The sequence below is a fragment of the Cervus canadensis genome, chromosome 10 (assembly GCF_019320065.1).
Source record: "Cervus canadensis isolate Bull #8, Minnesota chromosome 10, ASM1932006v1, whole genome shotgun sequence".
NCBI lineage: Eukaryota > Metazoa > Chordata > Mammalia > Artiodactyla > Cervidae > Cervus > Cervus canadensis.
The window spans coordinates 59097865-59124722 of NC_057395.1; the positions used below are offsets into that span (position 1 = coordinate 59097865).

At 51.0% G+C, this 26858-nt stretch overlaps 1 protein-coding gene across 2 annotated transcripts in view; it reads left to right on the forward strand.

Moving 5' to 3' along the window:
* ANGPT4 (angiopoietin 4) overlaps positions 1 to 26599 on the forward strand; it is a 47705-nt gene extending 21106 nt beyond the window's left edge. Inside the window, exons 2-10 of one of the 2 annotated variants that reach the window (XM_043479875.1) lie at positions 2378 to 2533; positions 4064 to 4185; positions 6868 to 7100; positions 8787 to 8837; positions 11114 to 11229; positions 13188 to 13289; positions 14766 to 14932; positions 20237 to 20367; positions 21318 to 26599. In XM_043479875.1, the coding sequence (XP_043335810.1) occupies positions 2378 to 2533; positions 4064 to 4185; positions 6868 to 7100; positions 8787 to 8837; positions 11114 to 11229; positions 13188 to 13289; positions 14766 to 14932; positions 20237 to 20367; positions 21318 to 21478 (1239 nt within the window). In that variant the 3' untranslated portion in view covers positions 21479 to 26599. The remainder of the gene's footprint in view (positions 1 to 2377; positions 2534 to 4063; positions 4186 to 6867; positions 7101 to 8786; positions 8838 to 11113; positions 11230 to 13187; positions 13290 to 14765; positions 14933 to 20236; positions 20368 to 21317) is intronic. The other variant, XM_043479876.1, reaches the window with a different exon arrangement.
* The last annotated feature ends 259 nt before the right edge of the window (positions 26600 to 26858 follow it).

The following is a 26858-nucleotide window of genomic DNA, read 5'->3' on the forward strand; positions in this document are numbered from 1 at the left end:
AAGAAAAATGTAATTATTCTTTCACCCAAGTTCATGGACCCCCTGCATTCTCTTCATAGGCCCTGTGGTCCCCCATTAGGCACCTGTGACCTACAGAGAGAATGCCCAGGACTAGGGCATGAGAGCCCCCAAGAAACCTGAAAAAGGAATCAGATAGGGGATGATGGGAGGGGAGGGGGAAGGAATAGGAAGGGGAGAATGAAAACTAGGAGAGGGTATACCTGGGAAGTACTTCCAGAAGAAGAGAGTGGCCATATGGGTCACTGCTGCTGAGACGGAGAGTAAGCTGAGGACAGAGAAGTGTCTGCTGACCACCCTTGTCAAAGACAGTTACAACAAGGTGTGTTAAAGTGTCTCTCCAGGGCTGGGGACAGGTCAGGGGTGCACAGGATTCAACCATATGGGTTGTATTTTTTTCCTGAGTGTAGTAAATACACAGATTTTATTATATTATTATTTATGCTGTGTGAATGTGTGTGTGTGTGAAGAACACCATAATAATATTATTTTTTTAAAGGTAAGCATAGAGAGGAAGGAAAAAATGGAGATAATTTATTCAAGAAGTTATGTTGTTTGGGAGTGAGCAAAGAAATTGGAGGCACAGATAGAGGGGATCTGTGGAGTCAAGGATATTTTTTTTTCTTTAATTTTTAGCTAGGGACCCTTGGACCCATTTGCCAGTTGCAGAGGTTGGGGCCGGAGAGGAAGGAAGGGGTCAAACGGACAAAGGCTTGAGAAGTTCAGACACACTTATCTCCCTGGTCCTCAAGTCCCCTTTGTGACCTCTCCACTTGAGCGAACATCAGTTGGATGAGTCTCTCCCCAGAATTTCTGATTCTGTAGGTCTGGATCTGGGACCTAGAAACTTGCATTTCTCACAAGCTCCTTGGTGATGCTTGCCCCAAGGACGCGCTTTAAGAAGCGAGGCTCTGATCGACACCACTTGCGCCCCCTTCAGGATTTGACATTGCACTACAACGAGCCACGCCCCTTAGAAAGCGCGGAGGTGAGGGAGGTATGGGAGCAGACAATTGAAATGGAAGAGAGGTGAAGAGACTAAGGAAGAAACAGCTGAAGCCTGACCCCCAGCCAAGGTCACCCCCTCTCCCTGGGAAGCACCAGCCTTCCCAGGGACCCTGGGAGCTGCCCTGTTGGACCTCCTAGAGGGCTGAGTGACAGGGGGTGGGAAGGAGCCAGAGCTGGGGGATGGAGATGGTGGCGAAAGGCCAGCAAATATGCCCAATGGAGAGGGAGTGGAGGAGGGGCACCAGCTTTCTGTCCTCAGGCACTGAGCCCTGAGAACACGCTGTTCACCTTTGCAATTTGACCTGGTCTCATGCCAGACCAGCTTCTCCTGCTCTTGGGAAAAAGAGCAGTCCTGTCAAAGAAATGAACATTAGCGTGTCAGATCCCAAGATATCTAAGCAGGGAGGACCCTTGGAGACTGGCCAGTTCATCTCTATTTCACAGACGGAGGGGGCCAGAAAATAAAAGTCTGGTTTGATGGATGGACTTGCAAACTCCAGTATAGGGAAAGATTCATCCCCTCTTCCCGCTGTTGGCTCAGTCCTAAGAAGCTGGGTCATGTGCATGATGTTGGGGACTATAATGACAATTGCTGCTTCCCCTCTTAGCAACTCATTGGACACATTTTTTTTTAACACCCACTGTATGCTAAGCACTGTGCTAGATATGGAGATAAAGTTGAGAGCAAGACCAAGCTCCTGGCTTCATGGCATTGACGTGTCAAGGGCAAGTTTTAAAAGGCAATAAACAAATAAATATGTAATACAAAGTTGGGGCGTGATAAGGGGTTGGAAGAGAACTGAAATGACATGAGGGAGTGAGCCTTGTAGATGGTGTGGGGTGGTAGGATCCAGCGAGTGGGAATAGCATGTGCAAAGGCCCTGAGGCAGGTGCATGCTTGCTGTGTTGGAAGGGTGTCACAGAGGCAAGGTGTCTGGAGTGGAGTGAGGGAGACTAGGAGAGGAAACCACAGTGGTAGCAGGAGGCAGGTCATAAAAGCACCTGCAGTCAGGGAAGACTTTGGCTTTTCCTCCCTGACTTTTCTGTGGAAGACTTTGGTGAGATAGGAACCCTGGGAGAGTCCTAAATGGAGGAGAAGTGTGATCTGACTTCAGTTTAACAGGATCCCTCTGGCTGCTGAGTGGAGAATGGGCTGTGTATGGGACAAGGATGGAGGCAGAGAGGTTGAGGAGAAAGCAACAAATAGAGTAAGCAAGAGGTGATGGCAGCCTGACCTGGCATCAAGGCCTCCCCCAGTTGCTCTATGTCCTTCCAGGGGATATATGGAAGGGACAGGAAGCTTCCCCTAGCCCTTACCCATGACCCCAGCACACTGTCTGTCTCCTCACAGCTGGAAGGGTACATCCAGAAGAACCTGAGGTTGGAGCTGGCACAGGTTCAGCAGCACTTGGTCCAGAACCAGACAGCCACCATGCTGGAGCTGGGCACCAGTCTCCTGACCCACACCACCGCCCAGACCCGCAAGCTGACCAGTGTGGAGGCTCAGGTACTACAGGGTGAGGGGGTGGCACTGGGGGCACCGTGGCAGGCCAGGCTGGCTCATAGCCCTAGTCATCTTGCGTTGACCCTTGTCCCTGGGAAGGCCAGAGCCTCCTCTGACCTTGCAGCCCCTGATGACCCCATCACAGAACTGTCTCCCACCAGGCCGTGAGCCCAGAGCAGGATGAGGGGGCACGGTAGACACTGGGTTTGGCTCTTCCGCCTCTGTGATTCCAGTGTCCGGCCTGAGCTGGGATTCAGCAGCACACATCTGCCCTCGGGGGCTCACAGCACTTCAGGAAAATGTGGATAACAAATTAGACTTGTTTATTAGACCTTAGGGGGACAACATCTCTGAAAGAGGAGGCCACAGGGAGCAGCAGAGAGGGAGGAAGGAAAGGGACAGGAATATAAGTGAAAAGGTGAGTAAATGAATGGCTGAAAAGACAGCTAAGAAAGGACCATGTGTTTCCTAAACCTTACTATGTGCCAAGCACTGTTGGAGATGCCTGGTTCTAGTTTACAGCAGTAAATAAAATAGGTATGCATCTGTACCCCCCCTGGAGCTTCCTTCTAATGAGCACCAAGAAAACAAACAGGATAAATAACATGTGTATGAGACAGTGATAGTGCTAGGGAGAAAGTAGCAAGGACGAGATGACCGGTGGAGAGTGTGTGCCAGGACTGGCGAGAGGGACAAGTTGCAAGCTTAGACAATACAACCAGGAAGGCACTACTGGGCAGGTAGGGTTGGGGCCAGGCTTACTAGAACAGCCTTTTCAACAGGCAGAGCAGTATGTGCAAAGGCCTGGAGGTGGAACAGATCTGGCAAGCTCCAGGAACATCAAGGAGGCCAGTATGGCTGGAGTGACCCAGGGAGACTGTTCAGCCAATGTCAGAGGTGATGGGGGCAGATGGCATTACAGGGTTTTGCCGGCCCATGTGAGGTGGGAGCGACAGGAGGATTTTGAGCTAAGGGGCCGCATTTTAAAAGTCTACCCCAGACTACCAAGCAGACAGTGGCCTATAGAGGACACGGTCAGGGACATGGAGCCCTGTGAAGAGGCCAGCACAGGACACAGGGTGAGAGATGGAGGTCAGGGCCAAGCGGGGCATGGAGGAGCAGGAGAGTGGTCATGTAACCATTTGGAAGGTGGAGCAAATATCTAATTGCTGATGGATTAGCTATTGGGGTGGGGGGGGCGGGTCAAGGGTGACTCCTCCCACATGCATGGCAGGAGGAATGGAACTGCCATGAACAGGGATAGGGAAGAGAAAATTTAAGATAATTACAAGCCTAGTTAGGTGTCATGGTCCATGCACAGGTTGGGAAAGAATTTCCAGACACAAGGCAGAATGAAAGAAAGGACCACAATATTAGGGTCTATGAGTGAGTGAGTGAATGAAACACTGAGAGGGTTTAAATAGGTCAGCACGTTTCTGGGATGGCAGGGCCTGAGGTCATGTGTGTGGCTGCTGGGCAGGGCTCCTGCAGGGCTTACAAAGCTCCCTATCCCCACCTCCCTTGTCGGGGCAGTTCCTGAACCAGACATCACGAATGGAGATCCAGCTGCTGGAGACCTCACTGTCCACCAACAAGCTGGAGAAGCAGCTGCTGCTGCAGGACCATGAGCTCCACCGGCTGCAGGGCCACAACAGGTGGGCACTGGCCCCCTGACACGGGGCAGGGACCAGGGCTGAGCTCCAGGGCTGGGCTGGGACCCAGGTGGGCTGGGGATCCGGGGTGAGCACCAGAACCAGCCTGAGCTGGGCTCCACTGGGCGGCGAGGGGGCAAGATTAAAAGGTGGACTTGAGCTAGTGCCCAGGATGGGGGCTAGGGCCAGAGGGAGAGGCCTGAAGACCGGAGCGGGGGGCACTAGGGCTGGAGCTAGAGCTGGGATGTGGCCAGGGCAAGGCCTGAAACCAGGGTAGGAAATCAGGCTAAAGTTAAGAGTGAAGGTCGACACTGGGGCTTGGCTGAGGCCTGGCCACTCTGTCCTGAGTGGGGATAGGAGACAGGCATTTTCCTAGGGCTCGGGGCACCCTGATTCTTCCTCTCTTCTTTCTCTCTCTCTCTTTCTTTCCTTCTTTTCTATCTTCCTTTATTTATTTTATAGATTTTAACAGCTTTCCTGAACTACCATTTACATGCCATACAATTCACCCTGTACACCTTAATTTGATCTACATATCTGGAAATAAATAAATATAATCTCACCTACCAACTCCTCTCCTTCCCAGAAACAACCACAATGATATGTTTCTTATCTGTATTAGCAGAGAGTCTCAGCATTTATAAGCAAATAAACACAAAGGGAACACCCTTTAAATTACAAAGAGTCCTGGGGTACAGATAAGTCAGAGACATGGACCTCTGAGGCTGATTTCATCTCAGTTTCGAGCTGAGTGGAGAAAAAACTGCCAAGCTGAGGCTGGTGGAGAAAGCAGAACCCACACAGGTAAGCAGTCACAGGCCCATGTACAGAATAAGACGTTATTGTTGCTCATATGCTGAGTCAAGATACGGAAACAAGGATCCTCAAGCTCCCTGTGATCTGGGGACCATTAATGATAGTTTGTGTACCTCCTTATACTTACTCCCCACCCCAAGGGAAGGGGGGAGCGCTGGGACACTACCCAGCGCTCTGAACTGAATTAAAGCGCCTAGAAACCAGCAAGCCAGCAGTGGGTTTCCCTGGTGGCTCAAATGGTAGAGTTTGCCCACAGTGCAGGAGACCAGAGTTCAATCCCTGGGTCGGGAAGATCCCCTGGAGAAGGAAATGGCAACCCACTTTAGTATTCTTGCCTGGAAAATCCCATGGATGGAGAAGCCTGACAGGCTACAGTCCATGGGGTCGCAAAGAGTTGGACATGACTGAGCGACCACCACACACAGAAACCAGTGAAGATGGAGGGTGTCATCAATACACGCTTGGCCCATGGAGACAGCTAAAATTCTAGACTCCAGGTGTGCCCAAATCCTGTCTCTTTCTGAGGCATAATCTGGGGTCCAGGGAAATTTCCTCCGGCCCTGGCTGGACTCATTTTCTTACTCTGGAGAATGGTTGGCATAGCCTTGTGCATAAGAAAATATCTCCCTCCTGCCTCATCAATCAGCTACCCACCCACCGGCAGCAGAGGCAAATATGTATGCATAGTCCCCTTTTTAACCCTTTTAAACCCAAGTGGAACATACTATTCTTTGGCATGATGGTATTTTCTTTTTTTTTTTCCCAATTATCCTGGAGATGGTTCCATAACTACATGACACACTTGGGCATTCTTTTCTCCAGCTGCATAATGTTCCACTGGACACCTGTCCCCAGATATATTTCCCAGGGCCCAATTAGTGGATACTGAGATTGTTCCAGTCTTTTATGATTCCAACACATGGTGCTACGAATATCACTCCCATCCCTTATTGAACACACATGTGAACAAATCTGTAGGATAAAATGCCAGAAGTGCAAAAGCTGAGTCAAAAATTTCTTTCTTTTTAATAAAACTCATTACAAAAATGCCTCATGCTTATTATATCCTCAGACAATAGACACTTGTACAAAATGAAAGGGAAAGTTGGCCCCCTCCACCCACCCCTTCCTTTTCATTTCCATCCGCTCAAACCGGCACCACAGAAGTACCAGCACTTAGTAGATTTTCTTTCACATTCTCTATAAACACAGGTCCCACCAAGTCCTTCCATATGTCTATCCACGCCTCTTCCTATAAGCTCCCAAGTATCCGTCTACATTTACCTTCATACCTTTTTCTTCCTCTTTTAATTTCTTCCATGCAGGGTTAGACCACAGGCAGTGACGTGCCACTCCGAGTCCCTGGCCTCTTTCCCCTTCTGCACAGCTGTGCTTAGCCTCCTTGCTCTTCAGAACCGCTCCAGATCATTTCCAGGGAAACCAGAACAGAACAGCCTCAGCCACTCCTGGCTGTTGTGCATTTTGGCTGTTTTGTTTTTCCCTATTACAGCCGACTCCCCCAAAGGACATTCTTGCCCATGCCCCCCGCAGGCTGTCTGCGGTGAGTGGACTGCTAGGTCAAAGGACACACATATTTGGGATTTGATCAGGGCTACCGGGTTGCGGGTGTGTCCCCCCACCCCACCTGTTTCCTCTACTGGACCCTGAGGCATTTTACTCCAGGGCCAGGTTTCTCTTTCCTCCCTTCCTCACTCTGCTATCCGTGGGCACGGACCTTCCGGATGTGGAACCCTAAGGCAGGGCGCTCCCTCTCCGAGCCTCGGTGAGGACCCAGGGGAAAGCCCTTGAGTGTGACTGCACACTGGGGGCGGCGGGTTCACCCCTGTGCGCCCCCTCCCCTCCCCGCAGCGCGCTGGAGACGCGGGTGCAAGCCCTGGAGACGCAGCAGCAGGCGGAGCTGGACAGCCTCCGCGACGAGAAGGAGCAGCTGCGGCGCCTGCTGGGCCGCCAGAGCGGCGCCCTCGCCGGCCTCCAGAGCACCCTGCGCGCCGCCAGCATTAACTCCAGCCTCCTGCAGCGCCAGCAGCACCAGCTGCTCCAGTCGGTGCAGCGCCTGATGCGCGTCATAGCCCAGGGCCCGGGTGAGCGACCGGGGCACCCGGGGTGCGGGCGGAGGGCAGCAGAAGGGAGGGAGACCCTGCTTACCCTCCTGCCCTTTCACGCTTGTTCTGGCAGCCACTGCAGGAAGGACCATCCCCGCCCCTACCCATGAAACGGAAATGACAAAGAGTAGTCATCATGGTGACAACAACCAGAGTCCTAAGAGGAACCAATCCAGACTCTCCTGACTCCATGAGTGACCTTGAGCATGCCCCATCCCTCTCTTGGTCTCCCTTTCCCCATCTGTTCAATGGCGGTGATGATAAGAAGGACACCACCAGCCCAGACTGACAACTTGGGGATTCCAGGATCCGCCCTCCATCCCCGCTTGCTTGGGCTTGCCCCCTCATCCCCAGGCCTCAGTTTCCCTGTCTACAGAATGGAGAGGTTGGATTCTGCCCCACCCCACCCCCCAAGGACTTCTCTTGCCCCCTAAACCAAGAGGGCCAAACAGAAGCTGAGACGCACCTCTGGATCAGTTTCCTAAGGACAAAGGCTGGGCCTGCTCCCCAGCCCCCACTTCTAATGGGGCTGACTTCAATCACTCAGTTCCAGGGTCAGTCACTCAGTCAACAAGCGCTTACTGAGCCAGCCCAGCGCTGAGTGCTGGGGGTACAGCAGTGAACAGCATACTTCCACAAATGTCTCTTGCCAAAAAAAAAATGGCTAGCCCCCTCTGTGGGTCTCTGAGGGAAGGAGGAAGAAATGCATATTTGTTAAGTGCCTGGTATGTGCTAGGTGCCCTCCTAGCAGTGTTCTTGAAGTTTCCAGACTTGTTTAATTGCTCAGCTGTGTCTGACTCTGCCACCCCATGGATTGCAACACACCAGGCTTCCCTGTCCTTCACCATCCCTCGGAGTTTGCTCAGGCGCATATCCATTGAGTCGCTGATGCCATCCAACCATCTCATCCTCTGTCATCCCTTCTCCTCCTGCCTTCAATCTTTCCCAGCTTCAGGGTCTTTTCCAGACAATGGAAAGCCTAAAACGCTATGTGCAGGAGAGGGGACTTCAATCTGAGGGCTGCAGGGAGTCACAGGAAAGTTTTGAACAGGGTGGGACTAACTCATTTTCTAGGGACTAACTTTTAGGAAGTGTGATTGGAACCAGGGAGGGGAGAATGGGTGGTGAGAGAAAGGGAAAGGGTTCCTACCGCTGCTGGGTCACCATAGGGGGAAGTTGGAAAGCCTTAAGGCACAGGAGTTGAACAATAATGATGGATTCCAGACACTGTGGCTGGCAGCAATGTGGAGACAGAGGACAGTACCATAGCGCCATCTAAGCTGGGCACCCCCACAAGGTGGAGGTTTGAAAAGGTTTGAGGTAGCCACAGGCAAGAGAGGTGGATACCGTCCATACCATGAGATTAACAGTGACCTGAACCCATCACTGGCTTGTGCATAGAGCCGTGGCAATGAGGCTGCCTAAATTCATCCTGTAGCTCAGCCAAAGGAATGGGGACTGGAGCCAACACCTCACCCCACAGGCTCACTGCCAACCCAGTCTCCAGTTGTGGCCCAATGTCTGCTTCCCTTCCCCAGGGACCAGGGGCCTGGCCAGTGAGACCATGGAGATCCTGTCCAGGGAATGTTTTTGCACAGACTGGGATGGATTGAGGGCTTTTGTCTCTTCATTTGCGATCTGGGAATAATAGCCTCCTTTCAACAGGGCCTCAGCTCCAAGATCCAGGATTGAGGTTCACGTATGAAGCCAAAAACAGTAAGTCACACACTTGGTAGCTTCCTGGTTCATCCCTGGTCAGGATACCTATCCATCTGGAACTTTAGCCCTGTCCATGGATACCCACCTTAAACTTAGTGACTCAGACATTAAAGGATCTCCCCGCAATGTGGGAGACATGGGTTAGATCCCTGGGTCAGGAAGATTCCTCGGAGAAGGAAATGGCTACCCACTCCAGTATTCTTGCCTGGAGAATTCCATGGACAGAGGAGCCTGGCGGGCTACATCCTTGGGGTCGCAAAGAGTCAGACAAGACTGACTGATTAACATTATTGGATACCCACCTACCCAAAAATTGGATTCTGGTGGATTCATAGCCCAAAGCTCTAATTGGATTCCACAAAAGGAGCCAGAGAGGGGATTTGAATAGTTTATTTACCAATAGTCACTTTTTTCGTGCTAAGCCTGGAGGCACCCAGAGCCCTGGTGGAATTTGGCCATTAAATTAATATCCTCTCTTAAGGCCAATGATCAGTTCCCAGGGAAAGCAAAATGTAGGGGAGGGGCCCACCTAGGAGATGCTGGTAGAGTGGACTGTGGAGGGGACCCTGGGCCACCTACCCCGAGGGAGCTCTAAGGACAGCTGCCCAGTGAGACCCAGAGAGAAGGTAAGCCCTACTCATCCCTTGCCACCCGACCCAGTCGTGAGTCCTTGTGCCAGTTACCTCACTCTTGGGCCTCAGTTTTCTGGTTTATGAAATGGAGAAGTACCTTAGTGGAGTTGGAGCCCCAGTTACCTGTCCTGAAAGACTGTAACAGCCTCATCTCTGGCCTTCCTGCTTTGAGTCTCATCCCTCCCAGTTTCTGTCCTACACTCTGGCCAGAGCACTCTTCCTAGCCACAGTCTACGCTCCTCAGCCCCATGTTCAAGACTGAAATCTCAAGACTCGTCTCTCCTTCCTTGACGACACTTTCTAGTTCATCAAACAGCCAGAGCTCCCTCTGGCCTCAGGTCTGAGATCAGGGTGAGTCATCTCCTTTCTGTGGCCTCAGGCAAATTCCCCGTGTGTGTATGTGTGTGTGTGTGTGTGTGTGCGCGCGTGCTAAGTCAGTTCAGTCCTGTCCAACTGTTTGTAACCCCATGGACTGTAGCCTGCCAGGCTTCTCTGTCCATGGGATTCTCCAGGCAAGAATGCTGGAGATCTTCCCACTCAGAGATTGAACCCACGTCTCTTACATCTCCTGCATTGGTAGGCGGGTTATTTACCACTAGCACCACCTGGGAAGCCCCAAATTCCCCTCACCACACCCCAACCCCAGCACACACCAGTCCTGTTCCCACATCAGAGCCTGCGCCTGTGCTGTTCCCGCAGACTGAGACGATCCTCCGTCTACACCTGGGCAGTCCCTGCTCCTCGTCCAGGTCCCAGCTAACTGTCAGCTCCTCTAGGAAACCTCCCCGGGTCTGATACATTCTGTGTCCCCAACATCTCGCAGCCCAGAACCTGGCACAGAGCAGGCAGGAGTGCCCACTTGGCCCCTTCCGTCTCACTTTGTTATTTAGTTGATCAGTCATGTCTGACTCTTTGCAACCCCATGGACTGTAGCCCGCCAGGCTCTTCTGTCCATGGGATTTTCCAGGCAAGAATACTGGAGTGGGTTACCATTTCCTTCTTTTAAAAAAATTTTGTAATAATATATTTTATTGAAGTATAGTTGACTTACAGTGTTTTAGGTATACAGCAAGATGATTCAGTTTTATGTATACACATATATAATTTTTCAGATTATTTTCCATTATAGAATATTACAAGATATTGATTATAGTTCCCTGTGCTATATAGTAAACCTTTGTTGCTTGTTGTGTGTCTGTTTTCTTTTAAGTTAGATATATACCGTTCTATTCATACTAAGTCAAATAAGCAGAATCAAAATTTGTCATAAATTTTTAGCTAGGCAAAATTTCATAAGTTTTCTAAAGGGATCTTCCTGACCCAAGGATCAAACCGCATCTCCTGCATTGGCAGGTGAATTATTTATCACAAAAGCACACCCACCTTCATCAATGTACATGCATGCTCAGTCGTGTCCGACTCTTTGTGACATCATGGACTATAGTCTATAGGCTCCTCTTCCCATGGGATTTTCCAAGCAAGAATACTGGAGTGGGTTGCCATTCTCCAGGGAATCTTCCCAACCCAGGGATCGAACCTGAATCTCCTGTGTCTCTGCATTGGCAGGCGGATTCTTTGCTACTGAGCCACCTGGGAAGCATTTTGCTCTCTGCTAATTGTTTTCACCTTGTCTCATTGCAGCCTCCATGAAGGCAGTTGAACAGGTGTTCCAGGACTGTGCAGAGATCCAGCGCTTTGGGGCCAAAGCCAGTGGCATCTACACCATCCATGTGGCCAGTGTGGCAGAGCCCAGAAAGGTTAGGGGGCTCCCTGGGGACTGAGGCTATCACAGGGTGCTGAGCCAAAGGGCCCCTGCTCACCCCCACCTGCTCCCCACATTGACTTCAGGCCTTGTCCAATATCTGAGATCCCAGAGAAGGTAGGGGTGACCCAATGAGGGGTCAGATCATGCGGTTAAAGCAGATATTTTCTAGCTTGTTCCATGTGGGATGTTAGGGACTGGGGCTGACGAAGACCCTGAACTTTGAGGACCAGTTATCAAATGTGTGGAGGGAGGATAGTCAAGGCAAAATGTGGATGTCAGGAGGGAGGGTTTGGGGGCCAAACCCAGAAGTGGAAGAGTTTAAGGAACAACTAACCCATCTTCCACTTCATATTCCCTTTTCAGTTTTCTTTCAACCTTGCTGAGCATATCGAGAAGAATGGCTCAGATTATCTTTAACAGTTCTCACACACCTGCTGAACCCCCTTTTAACAAAGAGAAATCAGGCCTTCAATTTCTAGCTAGAATTTTATAACACTATATTGTTTTATTATATATAGTTTTATAATTATCTGAATAAAGGCAAGTGTTACTAGTTTTCCTTTCATGGTACTAATAAGATATCCTTTCTAAGATGCATTCAGTCTGAGTAGTTACTTAAGTGAAAAAAGACACCACTTTTAAAGTAAATATTTTATATGAAATTAAGTGAATTCAGCTATGGTGGAATTCGGGAAGTGTGAATAGCTGAAATTTGGCAACACTGATAGAGAGGGAAGAGCTGGCCTGGGAGGTAAGAGATCTGGGCTCAAACTTCAGCTTTACTTTTGACTCATTCACCTTGAGCAAGTACGTTCCCCTCTCTGGACCTCAGTTTCCCTTCCTGCAGTCTCTGCTAGCCTCACAACACATACCACTGTCTTCTCTCCTGAACAGACCTTTAACATCTCAGAACCTCTCTTCCAGCTATTCCCCTCCTCCACTGGAAATGCTATTTCCACTCATCTCTATCTGGCAGGCATATCAACATCCAAAGCCTTGTTCCAATGCCACTTCCCCTGGGCAGCCTTCCAGGGCTGCCCCTGACTCTTTCTTGGGAACTCATCTTGTAGCTGCCCAGATGTTCATATTCAGTAGTCTGCCAGTTGTATCAGACCTGCTAGCTGTATCAGTCTGCTAGCTTCCTCCAGATCAAACCAGCCCTGGGGGTTGATTTATCTCTCATTTGTCTCTGATTTGTCTATTAATAGTATGGGACTAGACACCAAGTATGTCTTCATCAAACATTGAAATCTACTGAACTAGCTGAAAAAATAATATGTAAACAAAAGTTAAACTGAAAGATGTGATTGCAATGGATGGTAAGCTCTTCAAAAGAATGAACTCTTTGTCTTATCCATATTTACATTCTCCATGCCTTGAATGGAGTCTGCTACCTAGTAAGTACTCAGAAAAACATTTGTCCACCAAATGTAATAACATTTTTTTTTTTTTTGGTATCTTGTCCCGACCGCATGGCGTGCAGAATGGTTCCCCAACCAGGGATTGAACCCAGGCCTCCATAATAAAAGCACTGAATTCTAACCACTAGGCCACCAGAGAACCCCTGTAATAACATTTCCTGAGTCTACACCATATATCAAGCACTTTATACCTCTTGGCATTTCATTCTTAAAAGAACCCTGCAATAATAGTGAATAAAAAGCCTCCGTTTACTGAGTTCTGTTCTTTAGATGGATGACTCATCTAATTCTCACAATTCCAGTGTGCAGACGAAAACCTAAGGCACAAAAAGATGAAGGTATTGGCATCTTCGGTGGACAAATGAAGAGAGGAAGGGTCTGGGCCTGGATCTGTGCGATGCCCTTGACCACCTAGCTCACTGCTTGCTTTGTGATATTCTGTCAGTCAGATGACCCTCAGGCTGGCCCAGACCTGGCTTCTGGCTACCTCCAGGGACTTCGAATTCCCCACCTTTTCAATTCTCTCCAGGTGTTCTGTGACATGGAGACCAGCGGAGGTGGGTGGACCCTCATTCAACGTCGTGAGAATGGCAACGTGAGTTTCCAACGGAACTGGACAGATTACAAACAGGTAACATTACTGCCCTGGGGAGGATCTTGTCAGTCCTGAAACCTGGGGCAGGGCTTGGGGTGTGGGCAGGCATCTGGTTTGCCCTCAACCCTTCTCAGAAAAAAAAATCAGCCTGCCTAAACCAACTCCCTTTAAACAGGTTTGGCCAGCACACATTTACTGTCAGGGACTCCAACACCCAAAATTGAACCTTCTTTTTGCAAGTCCTGACATATATCCTAAAAATGAAAGTTTAGCTTTCATTTTATTTTAGTTTTTGCAGAAGATACACATTGCTGGAAAAATTTTAAAGAATACCAAAAAATGGAACAGAAAAAAGTAACGTCTGCTGCCCACCCCTGGATGCACTGCTTAAATGAATGTCTTTGTCTTAACACACATACATGACTACATTTGCAGGAGAGATTTTTTAATGCAGAATTGCTGGCTCAAAGACCCCATGCATTCTACAAGATGAGGGATAATGGCTGATTGTCTTCCAACTTTTTAATTAAATTTTGAGTAAAGGATTTTTGGCAAGCTGACTTAAAAGCTCTTAAAGTTTTTAAGAGCAAAAGAAATAGAAAAAGATACTCATACGGAAATATAACAACACTATTTTGTGTGTGTCTGCTTGCTGTCCTTTTGATAAATACTTGAAAATGAATACCAAATTAAGCAATGACTGTTCTTGAACCAGTTGGGTTTTAAAGGATCATTCAAATGGAAAAAAGAAATAGGGTGCTCAGAAGCAGAAATACACAAAAGGGTGCTGACTATAAACCATTAGACTGATCAGTGGTACTCAAAGGGGGAGTGGGGCTTAGGTATGCCCTGTCCTTAGTGCTGAATTACTGTCCTGGCTAAGGGTGTTGGATACTTGTCACCCTGGGATACTTTCCACCTCAATGCTCTTCATTTTACATTTCTGTTACTGAAATTTTGCAGTGGCTGCCATGTCACTGAACAAAGTTTGCTCTACCATGTATGAAGCTGATTTAAGTTTTTAGTTAGTTTTTAACTGAGATTTAATATACATGCATTTCTGTGCACAAATCCTAAGTGTAAGTAAGATTCAGTGACTTTTCAGTGAATATGTATTCACCCATGTGACCACCATTCAAAGATAGATATGCAACATTCCCAGCACCCCCAGAAAACCTCCTTGTGTCCCCTCCAAGTCAAGACACCCCCAAAGTAGTGGTTATTCTGACTTCTACCACAACAGACTTTTTTTGGCCTGTTCTTGAACTTCATAGAAATGTGCTTTCAATTGCTTTTAACAGATTTTTACATTTACAAAAGTCTTAGTCTTTCTACTCTAGAAGTTGGGGAGCTCCACCCTTAGGCCTGCCCACACTATTCTTTATGAACTTGGTCATTTAGCAAAGTGGCTTTGGGTGAGTGTCCCCAGAGCCCGGCCCAGCCCAGATCCTTAACCAGAGGCATAGCCTCTGTCCTCTGCATGCAACCCACCCCCATTCTCCCCTTCCCTAGGGCTTTGGCAACCCAGCTGGAGAGCACTGGTTAGGCAATGAAGTGGTGTACCAGCTCACCAGCAGGGGAAACTACTCTCTGCGAGTGGACCTGCAAGATTGGGAAGGCAACGAGGCCTATGCCCAGTATGCGCACTTCCAGCTGGGCAGCGAGGGGCAGCTCTACAGGTGGGCTTGGGGCCCAGGCTGGTGGGCGGGCAGGGGACCCTGGGCTAGTGGCTACGGAGTCTGCACCAGGGGTCAGTCCCTGGGCGTCTCCTGTTCCTGCCATCTGTCCCCCATCTGGGCGCGCGTCATGGGCTTGGGAGGCGGCTGGTTAGCACTCAGCACAGCCCGGCCACTGGGTGGGGTGGAAAGAATGCCGCTGACGCTGCCGTGCCAGGAGCGGGAAGGGGCCTTCCAAGGTCAGTCACTCCGAGTCAGTCATTTTTCACAGGCCTGGAATCGGGGAGGTGATGTTCCCAGCCTGTCCTATGCTATGAGGTGAAGTGGAAAGGTCTCCAGGCTGGGAAGTGAGAGACCTAGGCTTGTTCTCGCTCTCTCCAGCTCGCTGTGTGAACTCAGGCGAGTCAAGTCAGCTTCTCCGTACCTCTGTACCACAGGGTGGGCTTAAATATGAGCAACTTATAAAATCATCAAGCTCTCCCACCATCCCCCTCAGCCTGGGTTCTTGGTCCCATGCAGAAAAAGAAATGAGCATTTCTTGAGCACCTACTATGTTCCAGGCACATAACTCCGTTTAATCCTCCTGATAACGTTTTGAGGGCTTCTCCAGTGGCTCAGATGGTAAAGAATCTGCTTGAAATGCAGGAGACCTGGGTTCGGTCCCTGGGTCAGGAAGGTCCCCTGGAGGAGGGCATGGCAACCCACTCCAGTATTCTTGCCTAGAGACTCCTCATGGGCAGAGGAGCCTAGCTACAGTCCATGGGGTCGCAGAGAGTCAGACACGACTGAGTGACTAAGCATACATGCACACATAACCTTCGGAGGTAAGTGTTGCTATACTTGCTTTAGTAATGTAGGAACTGCCCAGAGTTACAAGGTAAGGAGGGCCTGGTTTTGAACTCATTTTTGCTGCCAAAACTCATTGTGTTTCTCCTCCATCTTGTTATGTCTCTGAGAAACTCGAGGATATTAAAGATAAGCTATCTTGGAACCAGGACAGAATTAAATTCATAGACTCATGCCCCTGGGCTACAAGGGACCTCACATGTCATCTGGTTTTTCACATGATGCTAGAACCTCTTCCACAGTCACAGTCATCATCCAACCATGTTGGAATGCTTCCATTAATGGGAAGCCACTTCCTTCCAAAGAATCGCTGATGACTCTGACCCCTTGCACTGTATGCCTCGTCCCCCCTCTGACGACCTCTCAGTGATATGCCCCCAAACCCTCTTTCTGTGAAATTTTCCTGGTTCCTCCAGTTGGCTGCTTCTGACATCCCTCTTTATGGGACTCAACCCAATCTGCCAATGCTCTTTCCTAAAGTGTAAGGTCTGGAGCTAAATGAAACATCCCCAGGTCTGGGCTAGGCTGGCTGAGCGGAATGCCCCCTGACTCCTCGAGCTGACCAGTGAGTAGCCACAACACCCGGCTGACCTCTCTTTAAGCCACTGATCACCAAAGCCAAGGCTTAAATCCTGGCTTTATCCTTATCTCCCTGAGGGATCCTGAGCAAGTCGCTCCCTCTACTGTCTCATCTGTGAAATGGGTGCCCAAAGTGTACACACCTCAAAGTGCTGTGAAGCTTGAATGAGACACTACACATGGAGCATTAACACCAGCACTTGGTAAGCATTCAACAAATAATATTATACTATTATATTACAATTATTGTTCCCAAGCCATCCCTTCACACACTTTGCTGGCCTGCTCTGTGCGAGTTCACTGCTGTTCCCATCCCCAGTGCCTGGGACATAGTAAGTGCATAACAGGAAGTGGGGGGTCCCTCCCTTTCCTACACATGTAACAGTTAAACTTCATTTCATCTCCATGACCCAATTCTGGGGCAGCAGCTTCTGTGGCCTCAAGTCCATGATCTGTCATTTTTCTTAGGGAAGAAATATCAGGAAAATATTATATCCCATTGTGCTAAAGAACATGGCCCTAGAGCCAGATTGCCCGGGGTCTGAACCCTGACTCTTTCACTTGTCAGATTCATGACCCTAAACAAGTTACTTACCTCTCTGAGCCTCAGTAAAACACACTATCCATGTCATAATTGAGATAACCTGTGGGAAAACACCTAGCATATGGTAAGTGTTAAGTAAATGTTAGAGATATATAAGCAATATATCCAAAGACAGAAATACAGTACCTCTACATCTATGTATATCTCAGTTATTTATGTCCGTTTATACAAAAACACTCGCATTTATGTTAAATTTGGAACCACTTGCTGTGCTCTCCTATGTGAATTTGATGTGCTGCCTCTGACTTTTTATCTGAGACCCGGAGAAGCTCCCTGCCCATTACTCTCAGGTCTCAAAGGGCCCACATCTACTTCACCCTTTGCAGACCCCAAAATAATAACAACAATATATTGAACACTTGCCCTGCGCTAAGTGTGGGCTGGCCTTGGTCATTTGGAGAAGAATCAGACCTGCGCTCTACCCCTCAAAGTTCTTCACAGGCCAGTGTGTTGTGTGTATCTTGGGATGAGTGTGTCTTCCCACACCCCCAGGAGTATAGGAGTTGCCTAAGGGGACAGCACAGGAGCATAGAGACACTTGTGCTATCAAGGAGGGCTCCCTGGAGGAGGTGATGGCTATGAAGAGTAGGCATTCTCCAGGCAAAGAGAGGATAGAGAGGACACCCCAGGCAGCAGGGATATTCTGGGAGGAAAAAAAGACAGAAAAGTTGCCATCTAGCTGGCCATAGAAACCTTAAACTTAAGCCACGCTCTTTCAAAGGCTGCTGGGATCCTAAAGAATAGGCCCTGCTCATTCAGGAACAGTTTGGAAGGTCCTGGAAAACACAGAGGGGCTTGGAAACTGCCAGAGAAGGGCTAGGGGAAAGTGACAGAAACAGATGCTGGTCCCTGGGCCCCAACTGTCCAGAGTCAGCTGCCTGGTAAGATGAGGAGGATCCTCTGAGGGAAGCCCGGAGGCGGGGAAGCCTGGCGGTCAGCAGCTGGGGCGTGGGCAAGAGGGGCACCCTTATATGTCAGATACAGTGATGGGGACCCTCCGGAACCCAGCTGGGGTGCATGCAGAAGCCTGCAGAGAAGTAGCCATGGAGCAGGGTGAGGGAGGCCCAGACAAGGCGCAGCACGCACTGAAGTAGGCACAGGCCTCCCCGAGGTGCCCACACACCCAGACCCGGCACAAGCGCAAGATACACACAGAGGTGCGTAGGGACACGCACAGACACACATGTTCGTACGGAGGGGCTTACCACACCCCTGGGGTACATACATGGACCTTCAGAGCACAGAGACTCATACAGGTGCCATAGCTACCCAAACCAGCACAGGCACGCAACCAGGCACCTGTGCAAACATGCCTCAGAGAAGCCCTTGCAGATAAACACATGCACAAGCCCAGCCACAGACAGATTTCAGAGCACGCACTCAGACCCACCATAGATAATGCTGCACAAACTCAAAACACAAGCACACATACACACGCAGGCCCAAAGATGCATATCCAAATGCTCACGACCTCAGACACACAGGCTCACACCCCTTGTGTATCTCGCTTGGGGACGTCCAAGGACTCATGTGTTTGTTTGCGTTCCCCAGGCCTCGGCCATGAATATGTTCAAAATGTATCTGAAAAATGGGTCAAGTGGGGTTTCCTGGCCCATGACTTGAGGGTCCCCTAGAGATTGCAGATCCCCCTGCTGGCTCCCAGAGGAGAGGGGAAGGGAGGCTGAGGACTTGGGCCCAGTAAGGGGCTGATGCTGCTGAATGACCTCATGAGATCATTTGGCTTTGTCCAACACCGATTTCACGCAGCCCCAGACTAGACATGACCCCCAACCTCAGCCTGAGTCCCAAGCCTGGCCTTGAAGTGACATGTCTGAGCCCTTAAGGGGAGCCGTCAATAGTCACAAGAAGCTGGGACCATATGAGCAGGTGGGCCGGCCAGCCTATTCCCACCCCAGGGAGGCCCTGGCTAGGTGGGCCTCTTGGAAGGGGGTTTGCAACACCAGTCATGCAAGCCCAGGGTGATATATTTAAGGGCATAGTTGAGGCTTCATGACTGCCTGCCCTGAGTTGGCCCTGCCCTCTCCGCAGGCAGAGTCCATGGGTGGGAGGTACCAGGACTGAGCTAGGCCACATGCCCAGGCACCACCTTCCCTCTGGATCCCTCTAGGGGCATCTTGCAGGCCCTGCCCTGGGGAACTCCCCTGAGCTCCCCTGAACTGCCCTGGCTGGACCTGGTGTCCATTTGCCTCCACCCGGAAGACCTTCTTGATTGCCCCCAAAGTGGCTCCCGCCGCGACTGTCAGTGGAGCCCCTGCCCCACTACAAGCCCCCAGCACTGTCTTCAGTCAGGCTCAGTGGAAGCCTGTGCCAGCCGCGCGCCCCAGGCTGGAAACACATGGACAGGACAGGACGGATAACAACAAGCCCTGAACGTGCTGGGCATCTAGCGCGTGCCAGCACTGCTCCACGCTCGTCACATGCTGAGGTCACCTCCTCACAATGACGGTTAATATGCTATCATTACCGTTTTAAAAAAATGAAGAAGCTGAAGCTGAGAGGTGAAGAAATCTTCCCAAGAGCATGCAGCTGGTGAGCAGCAGAGCTGGGATTTGAATCCAGGCATTTTGTCCCCAAAGCTCATGGTTGTAATCACCACACAGGCCTCAAGGTGCCTGCCAGGGTCTTGTAGCCTGATAAATAGAAACCCTCCCCAGCTGGCTGCAAGGGTCTAAGTCACAGGTGTTGGGGTGCCTTGGGGCCTGATCCATGTGGGCTGGTGTGGTCAAGGAAGTCTTCCTGGAAGTGGGGGCCGGAGGATGAGTGTGAGGAGGTGTGACAGGGCTGGGGATGCAGGATGGTCAGCTGGGGAGGGAAGGCACACAGCTCCCAAGTCAGGCCACTTGGGGCAGGCTCCTTTGGCTCTCGGGAGTTCTGTTTCCTCTTCTGTAAAACAGGAGTTTTAGGGTATGGTGAGGATTAAGCAAGAATGAGTTAACTCATGTAAAGTGCTTTAAACAATGCCTGGCACATAGTCGATGTTCAAAAAGTGTTAGCCATGGTCCTCATTAATACTGTTATCATTATCATGATCACTCTCACAACTGTCCAAGACTCAGGTCCAGCTGAGAGGGTCCTGGCACACATGGGGACTCTGTCCCTGGCGGCAGCAGGCAGGGAGGGCAATCCAGGAGGGGAGATGGCCCCGCATCCCAGGATGGGGCTCCCTTCCCAGGACAACCAGAGGGGAGCCCCTTCCTCAACCAGCCCCAACCTGACTCTGGGCCTCTCTCCCATCACCACCTCCGGGTGGCCTCCAGGCTTTCTCTGAGGGGGTACACTGGCTCAGCAGGGCACCAGAGCAGCCTGATCCTCCGGAGCACCAACTTCAGCACACTCGACGCGGACAACGACAACTGCCTCTGCAAGTGTGCCCAGTTGCTGTCTGGAGGTGGGTGCAAGATGGGGTGAACCCATGCCTCCACACAGGCTCACCTGGCCGAACACCCTCATCCCCTCCCCACTTGGGTCTTTGTGCAGCCAGGTGCCATCAAGAAGTGGGTACAGGTCAGGGTCTCACTCACTCGCGGGCTGGCCTGGCTGTACCTCATCCAAACTCCCCTGCTTCCACTGAGTCCTTAAGGTCCCCTCCAGGGTCTCACCGCCCCCTAAAGCGGGCACCTCCAGTTCTCCGCTGAGACCTTGGAGCAGCACTGATGGTGGGGACCAGGGTGCACCCTAGGGGGGTGAAGTGCCTAATCTGCTCCAACCCCAGATCTGAGACTCCCCCCCAACCCTCCTCCAGGCCAAGCAGGATCGGGAGGAGGGAGACCTGGGTGGAGGGCAGAGGGGCAGCTGCCCATCAACTCTGACTCAGGCAGTGTTTTCTGCAGGGAGTGACGTCAGAGAGCAGGAGATGGGATGTGAGAGATGGAATGAGAGGGACAGAGATTGGAGGGGACCTCCGGAGACACAGAGACAGGGACAGATGGAGATGAGAGAGACATCAGGACAGACAGACAGAGAGGTGGACACAGCGCTGCAAGGGGACAGGGGTAGGTACAGAGTGAAAGGTGGAGAGAGAAACGTAGACCACATTTCATCCACGAAAGACGGATGGAAACTGGGTGAGAGGCAGAGAGACCCAGAAAGGCAGGGTCACAGGGAGCAAAGAGAGACAGAGACATCAGAGAGACAGACCCAAGCTCCCAGCCTCTGGAGGCCCCAGGCTGAGGAGAGGGTCTGGGGATCTCCCGCCCATTCCCGCCCAACCCCACCCTCAGCAAGCTGGCTTCTCTCAGGGGCCAACAGCCCTGATTCATCTGTGGGGTATGGGGGCTGCCCTCACCCTATTGACTGCGTCCCCACCTCCCTAAAGCCTCTTCCTCTCGCCTCCACCAGGGTGGTGGTTTGACTCCTGTGGCCTCTCAAACCTCAACGGCATCTACTACCCGGTCAGCCACCACCTGCGCAAGATCAACGGCATCCGCTGGCAGTACTTCAAGGGTCCCAGCTACTCGCTGCGCGCCACTCGCATGATGGTGCGTCCGTCGGGCCTCTAAGGGACAGCCACGCCTGGAGGCTGGTCCCACGGGAGGACCTGGCCATGGTATCCCCTGGACAAGCTGGACTCAAACACAGGACACAATGCCAGGACCTTGTCCCGGACAGCCTGGGGGTCCCCTGAGCCAGCCCTCCTTGCCCCAGGAGTCCAGAAGAGTCACCTCCTGCCCTTTTCCCCTCGAGTTGTGAAATGGTGGACATTTGGGGGTTCCTGCCTCTTCAGTGTCCCTTTTTCCTCTTCCCGCCTGCTTCCTGCAGGGCCCTTCTGCCTGCCTGAGGGTGTGCAGTATTCTGAATGAGATACTGCATAGCGGAGAACAGATTTAACTGGGCTCTGCAAAGGAATACGCAGCTAGTGGTGGAATCTCAGGCAGGTGGGAAGGTATTTACAGGAGGAAACAGCCCAGGTGGAGGCCCAGATTCTGTCCCCGGGTTGTTGGGTAGGCCATCTCTTGTTCTAAGCTTTCTCACGTCCTTGAACATCCTTAAACTTTCTGAGACAGAAGGAGCTATGTCCCCCTATAACGGGAATCTCCATTTGCACCCACACTGTCCATCACTCCTAGGCCCCAGCATCTAAAGCTCAGACATGGTTTCTCAGGAGCTCTAGGAGATCTAAGAGGTACTCCTTTACCCCTAGAATGTTCTAGAATATGTTCCAGTGAGAATAAAGGTACCTGTGGTCTAACGAGGGAGGGAAACACCAGGTTAAATCACTGTAGACAGGCATTTTTAGCTGCAGGCCTTGTCAGAGCCATCAATGTGGTCATGTGCTTTGTGACCGCCCGTGAAAGGGCTCGAGTGGGCCGCTTTCCCCAAATTTACTAATTTGAAAATGGGACCTGATTATCCCAGAGCGTCTCCTGGGGCTGTGGATGCCCTCAGAGAAAATTGGTTCTCCCAAGTCATGAGTTAAACCCCAGGCCCCATCCCCACCCCCAGCTGTTCTCACCATTTTCAGCGATGAGGGCCACCATGACATTTTCAGACAGCCTCTAAAAACAACTGGAAGGAGGCTTTGGGTTAAAACAGACATGCTGTCACGGAAAAAGAGTCTAGAACTAAGTCTTTGGTCTTAGAACTAAGCGTGCCAAGGCTTCTCTGGCCCTAGGAAGCCAGTTTTCTGGCTGGGGCTGCCCTCCACCCTTCTTGTGTCCCCAGCTCATGCCAGCTCTCAAGTTTAGGGACTCTTGGGGACTGCCCACTCTGCCTTGAGCAGGACACCAATCGCTGGGTCCAGATCCTTCCTGCCTCCAAGCCAGAACTCCTAGTCTCCTCCTCTCTCATCCAGAGCGACACTGCAGTTATCCATGGAGACTGGGCTTTGCTGAGTCTGGGCAACCAGGGGCCCTTCATGAGCTTCTTTCAGAGGACAGGAGCAGAAAGGGGCCACGGCCACTCTGCCACCCACTCCCATTACTGTGTCACCCACCTCAATCCTGATGTGGCCACTGAAGACCTGTCGTCCTCAGCCAACACCTGGGCCCAGCCAGGACCAACCTGCCCTCCCGCCCAGACACCCCTCTATCTTCAGAAGGATTTTCTCCTGCATGATGCTGTGCGGTGGAAATAGGGCACCTTCGTCCCCCCTGGCTCTGCCCCAGCTCCCACCTCCACCAATCCCCTGAGTCAATCCAGCACAGATTAGTGCTGCTCTCCTTCAGGGAAACCAAAGGGTGTGGTTGCTAATGGTGACATTTCAGGCAGGACGGAAAAGTACCTAGGGGCAGGTTGCAGCCCAGAAGGCTGACACCACCTTATCCAGCATTTGCTAGGCGAGCCTTTATTTAGCATTTACTGTTTGCAGCGTGGTGCTCTGGGCAGGACTTTGGAGTCAGACAGACCTGCTCCGGCTCTTGAACTTGAAACCGGTGGTCCGGCCTCTCAAGGTCTCGATCATCTGGTCTGTGAGATGGAGATGGTGATTCTCCCTCCTCACTGTGCCGGGGCAGGAGGAAATGAGACCGTGTCTTTCAGCCTCTTAGCAGAGCCCAACAGAAAGCAGGTGCCTAATAAATGTTAGTTCCCAAAGAAGTGAATGGGGTGGAGAAATCAGCCCTAGTAGTACATGCCACCCCTTCTCCTGGACCTAGGGATGGTACGTGATTTATTTTTGTAGCTACAGCAATTTTTTTTTTTTTTTTTACTGCAAGTGTATAGGCACTGCTGGGAGCCCCAGGAACAGAGCTCCTCTGGGTGGGGTGAAGGCTCCAATCCCTACCTGCACTCCAGTTGTCTAAAAATGCCAAGAAGCCAATTGGGGTAACCCTCACATATCTGTTCTTTAAAATGTTCATCCTTCCTTTTTAACTTTCCTTCCTTCTCTGTGCCAGGATTCTCAAGTGCAAGGGACAGAAAACTTATCCCGAGGAGTGGATTGACTCACATACAGGAAACCTAGTGATAGATTCAGGTGTGGTTAGATCCAGGTGCTCAAATGATGTCGCTCCTCACCTCTCAGGCCTGTCATCCTTCCTGCTGACCTCATTCTCCATCAGGTTCTCTTCTGACAGATGGCTCCAGCAACCGTAGGCTCGTGTTCTGCCTGCTTAACATCCCTCAGCCAGAAAGCTCTCCTGTCCCAGTGATTCCAACAAGGGCAGGATTCTTTCCAGCCAGGATTCATCCTGTGACCATCCTTGCACTTACCACTGTGATTCTGGTTGACCGGACCTGGGTCATACGATCATGCCTGGAATCAGGGACTGAGGTCAGTCCCCTCCAAGGCATTGGATTGGCCTTGGAGAAAATGAGGAGCTGCTTCAGGAAGCAGAGATGCTGGGTAGTCAAGAACAGGGGTTCACTTTTTCTCCTTCCCTCTTGCAGATTCCCATAGCTCATCTCTATCCCTGCCCCTTCTCCTAGCCTCCGTGCCCCCAAGGCCTGTCCCTCGGGCTCCAGGTAATCCCCGGTTTGTCACAGACTATCAAGGACACTGCTGTGTCCTGCCCAGAGGTGTCAGACCCTAGTTCACAGTCCCAGCTCTGCCCCTGGAGCAGCGCCCCTGGCCCTCTGAGCCTTTACTGTTCCCATCTGTGCTATAAGGACAGAGCACCTGTGGATGCCTAAAAGACAGCAACACTGACTCAGCACAGCTGCAGACATAAACAGCTAAAGGACTCTGGGTGCACAGGGTCCTGGGGCCTGGCTGACATGGCCTTGGCCTTGGCTGGGTCTCCTGAAGCCACTGCTTGCAGAAACTGCAAGGATACCTACATCTGCAGGTTCCCACGTAGAAGCCTTGTCACCTCTCTCTGCATCAGACCAGCATTCTCCCCATTGTAGTGGTGAAGAATTTAGAGCTCAGAGAGGGAAAGAGTTTCATCCAAGCAGCTCAGCCAATACCACCTCCAGTGCACTTGCATCTTTCAGTTGCCTTCCTTGTCCAGAGCTCTCTGGAGGCATCTTGGCATCAACCACAAAAAGGCTGGAGTGATGTCCTCTCCACCTATATCAAAGGCTGAACGAACCTTCTGGGAAGTTTTCCAAGACTATTCTGTCTTTCCCACCGGCGTCTGGTAAATCCCCGTGGAGCCAGGCAGGGAGAACACATTGTTCCCGAGATCTCTGCATGTTTCCAGCAAAGGCAGTTTCCACACTGGGGAAGAGAGTTCACTGTGCACAGCCTAGAGACAGCAACCATGGGTGGGGTACGAGGTGGCCCTTTCCTGGGTGCAGTGGAGTGGCCAGCATCAGCATGGTTTGTTTCGGTAGAAAGGGATATTTGTCCCCTTTCTGCAGACTGTACCCCCCCCAACCACTACCACAGTGTCCGTGTGGGCCTTCACCTCTCTCACGAAAGATGCTTTGGAAGCTAACAGTGTTGCCTTGGCGACAGCAGCATCAGCATCTTTTGATGGAGCAGCCCTTCAGAGAAAGGAGTCTGATTCAGGCCACAGCCAGCATCAATGTGTTACTTCTTGTATTAGATCAATGTGTAACGTATCCTATTGAGCTGCTGTTGGATGTGTCCAGAGGACAGGGAAGTCCAATGGCCTTAGCATCCCACACTTTCCTACCCTTCCCCGTTAGACCTCTCTGACCCTCACTTTCCTCATCTGTACAATGGGGAGATTGTGATCTAGTCACAGGGAAGTCGTGCAGGTTCAGGGCAGCAGTGAACGTCCAGGCTTGGCACAGTCACTCAGGTATTTTATTCGTTCATGCACACATTCACTCATTCGTATAGCAAGGATGTACTGAGGACCTTGTCCGGGCCAAAGCCTGCCTCAGTGATGGGGGAGCAGCAAGCAAGACAGACAGGCAGCCACAGTCCAGAAATCATAGTGCTTAAGAGACTAAAGGGAAAGACTCCCCAAAATCAAAATGTTTTAATTTAAATTAACTGATTAGTTAATATATTATAAGTGAAGAAAATAAATAGGAGTTACAGGTAAAAGATTTCAGAGGGTCCAACTGGGCAGGATGATCAGGGAAAGACTCTGAAGAAAGTCACTTAAGTCAAGGACGAAAAGTGAGAAACAGGCTCTCAGGTGAGGAGCTGTGGGAAGAGCTCTCCCACTAGAGGGAACAGCATGTGCCAAGGCCCTGGGGTGGTCGCAAGGAACTGTAAAGAAGTTAGTGCGGAGGAGCGATGCCACTGAGCCAGTGCTGCCACTCCCCAGTGAGCTGGGGAGAGGGTGGGAGAGGTGCCCCCAGCACCTTTATCAGAGATCTACTCCTTGCCCAGTGCCCACCAAGAACTGGATTTGGCATCACTCTGAATGGACCTGTGCAGCTGAGGCAAACGCCTGCCTCTCTCTGGACCTCAGTTTCCCGATCTGTAAAATGCAGGCTAGGGATCACTTCTTTCTGAAAGTCTTTCAGATCCTGGGTCAAGGGCCCTGGAGGGCCCTGTGTCCACTGCCCTGAGCCCTGAGCCACCAAGGGAGTCAGAAGGAGGAAGAGAAAATAAAAGGCTTGCCCTTGGGCTAAATGAGAGTTAGGGGGTTATGGGGGGTGGGCAGGGCTTGTGCAGAGATAAGGGGCTTTAACCACATGCCTCCTCTGTTTTAGTTCTATACACATCATCTCTGAATCCTAGCAGGTTCTACTGTTGCCCCCAGTTTACAAAAGTGGAAATTGAGGCTCAGAGAAGTAAAGTGCCTTGCCTGCGGTCACACGGTGAGTTCTGGTTCGGGCTAAGTTGCTGTAGCAGAAAGACCCTAAAACTCAGTGAGTTAAATATTTCTCTTTTGTGCGAGTCTGGAGTTGAGTAGTCTGTGTCTTGTGCGTGGCTCTGCCATCCTCGATCACAGCTGCCTTCTCTGGGACCAGGGCAGCTGTACTCAAAGGTGACACTTCCCAGCTGGCAGGAAGAGGGGCAGGACATCCGGCACCGCTTCCCCTCCGGCACCTGCCCTCTCACCCCAGCCTCAT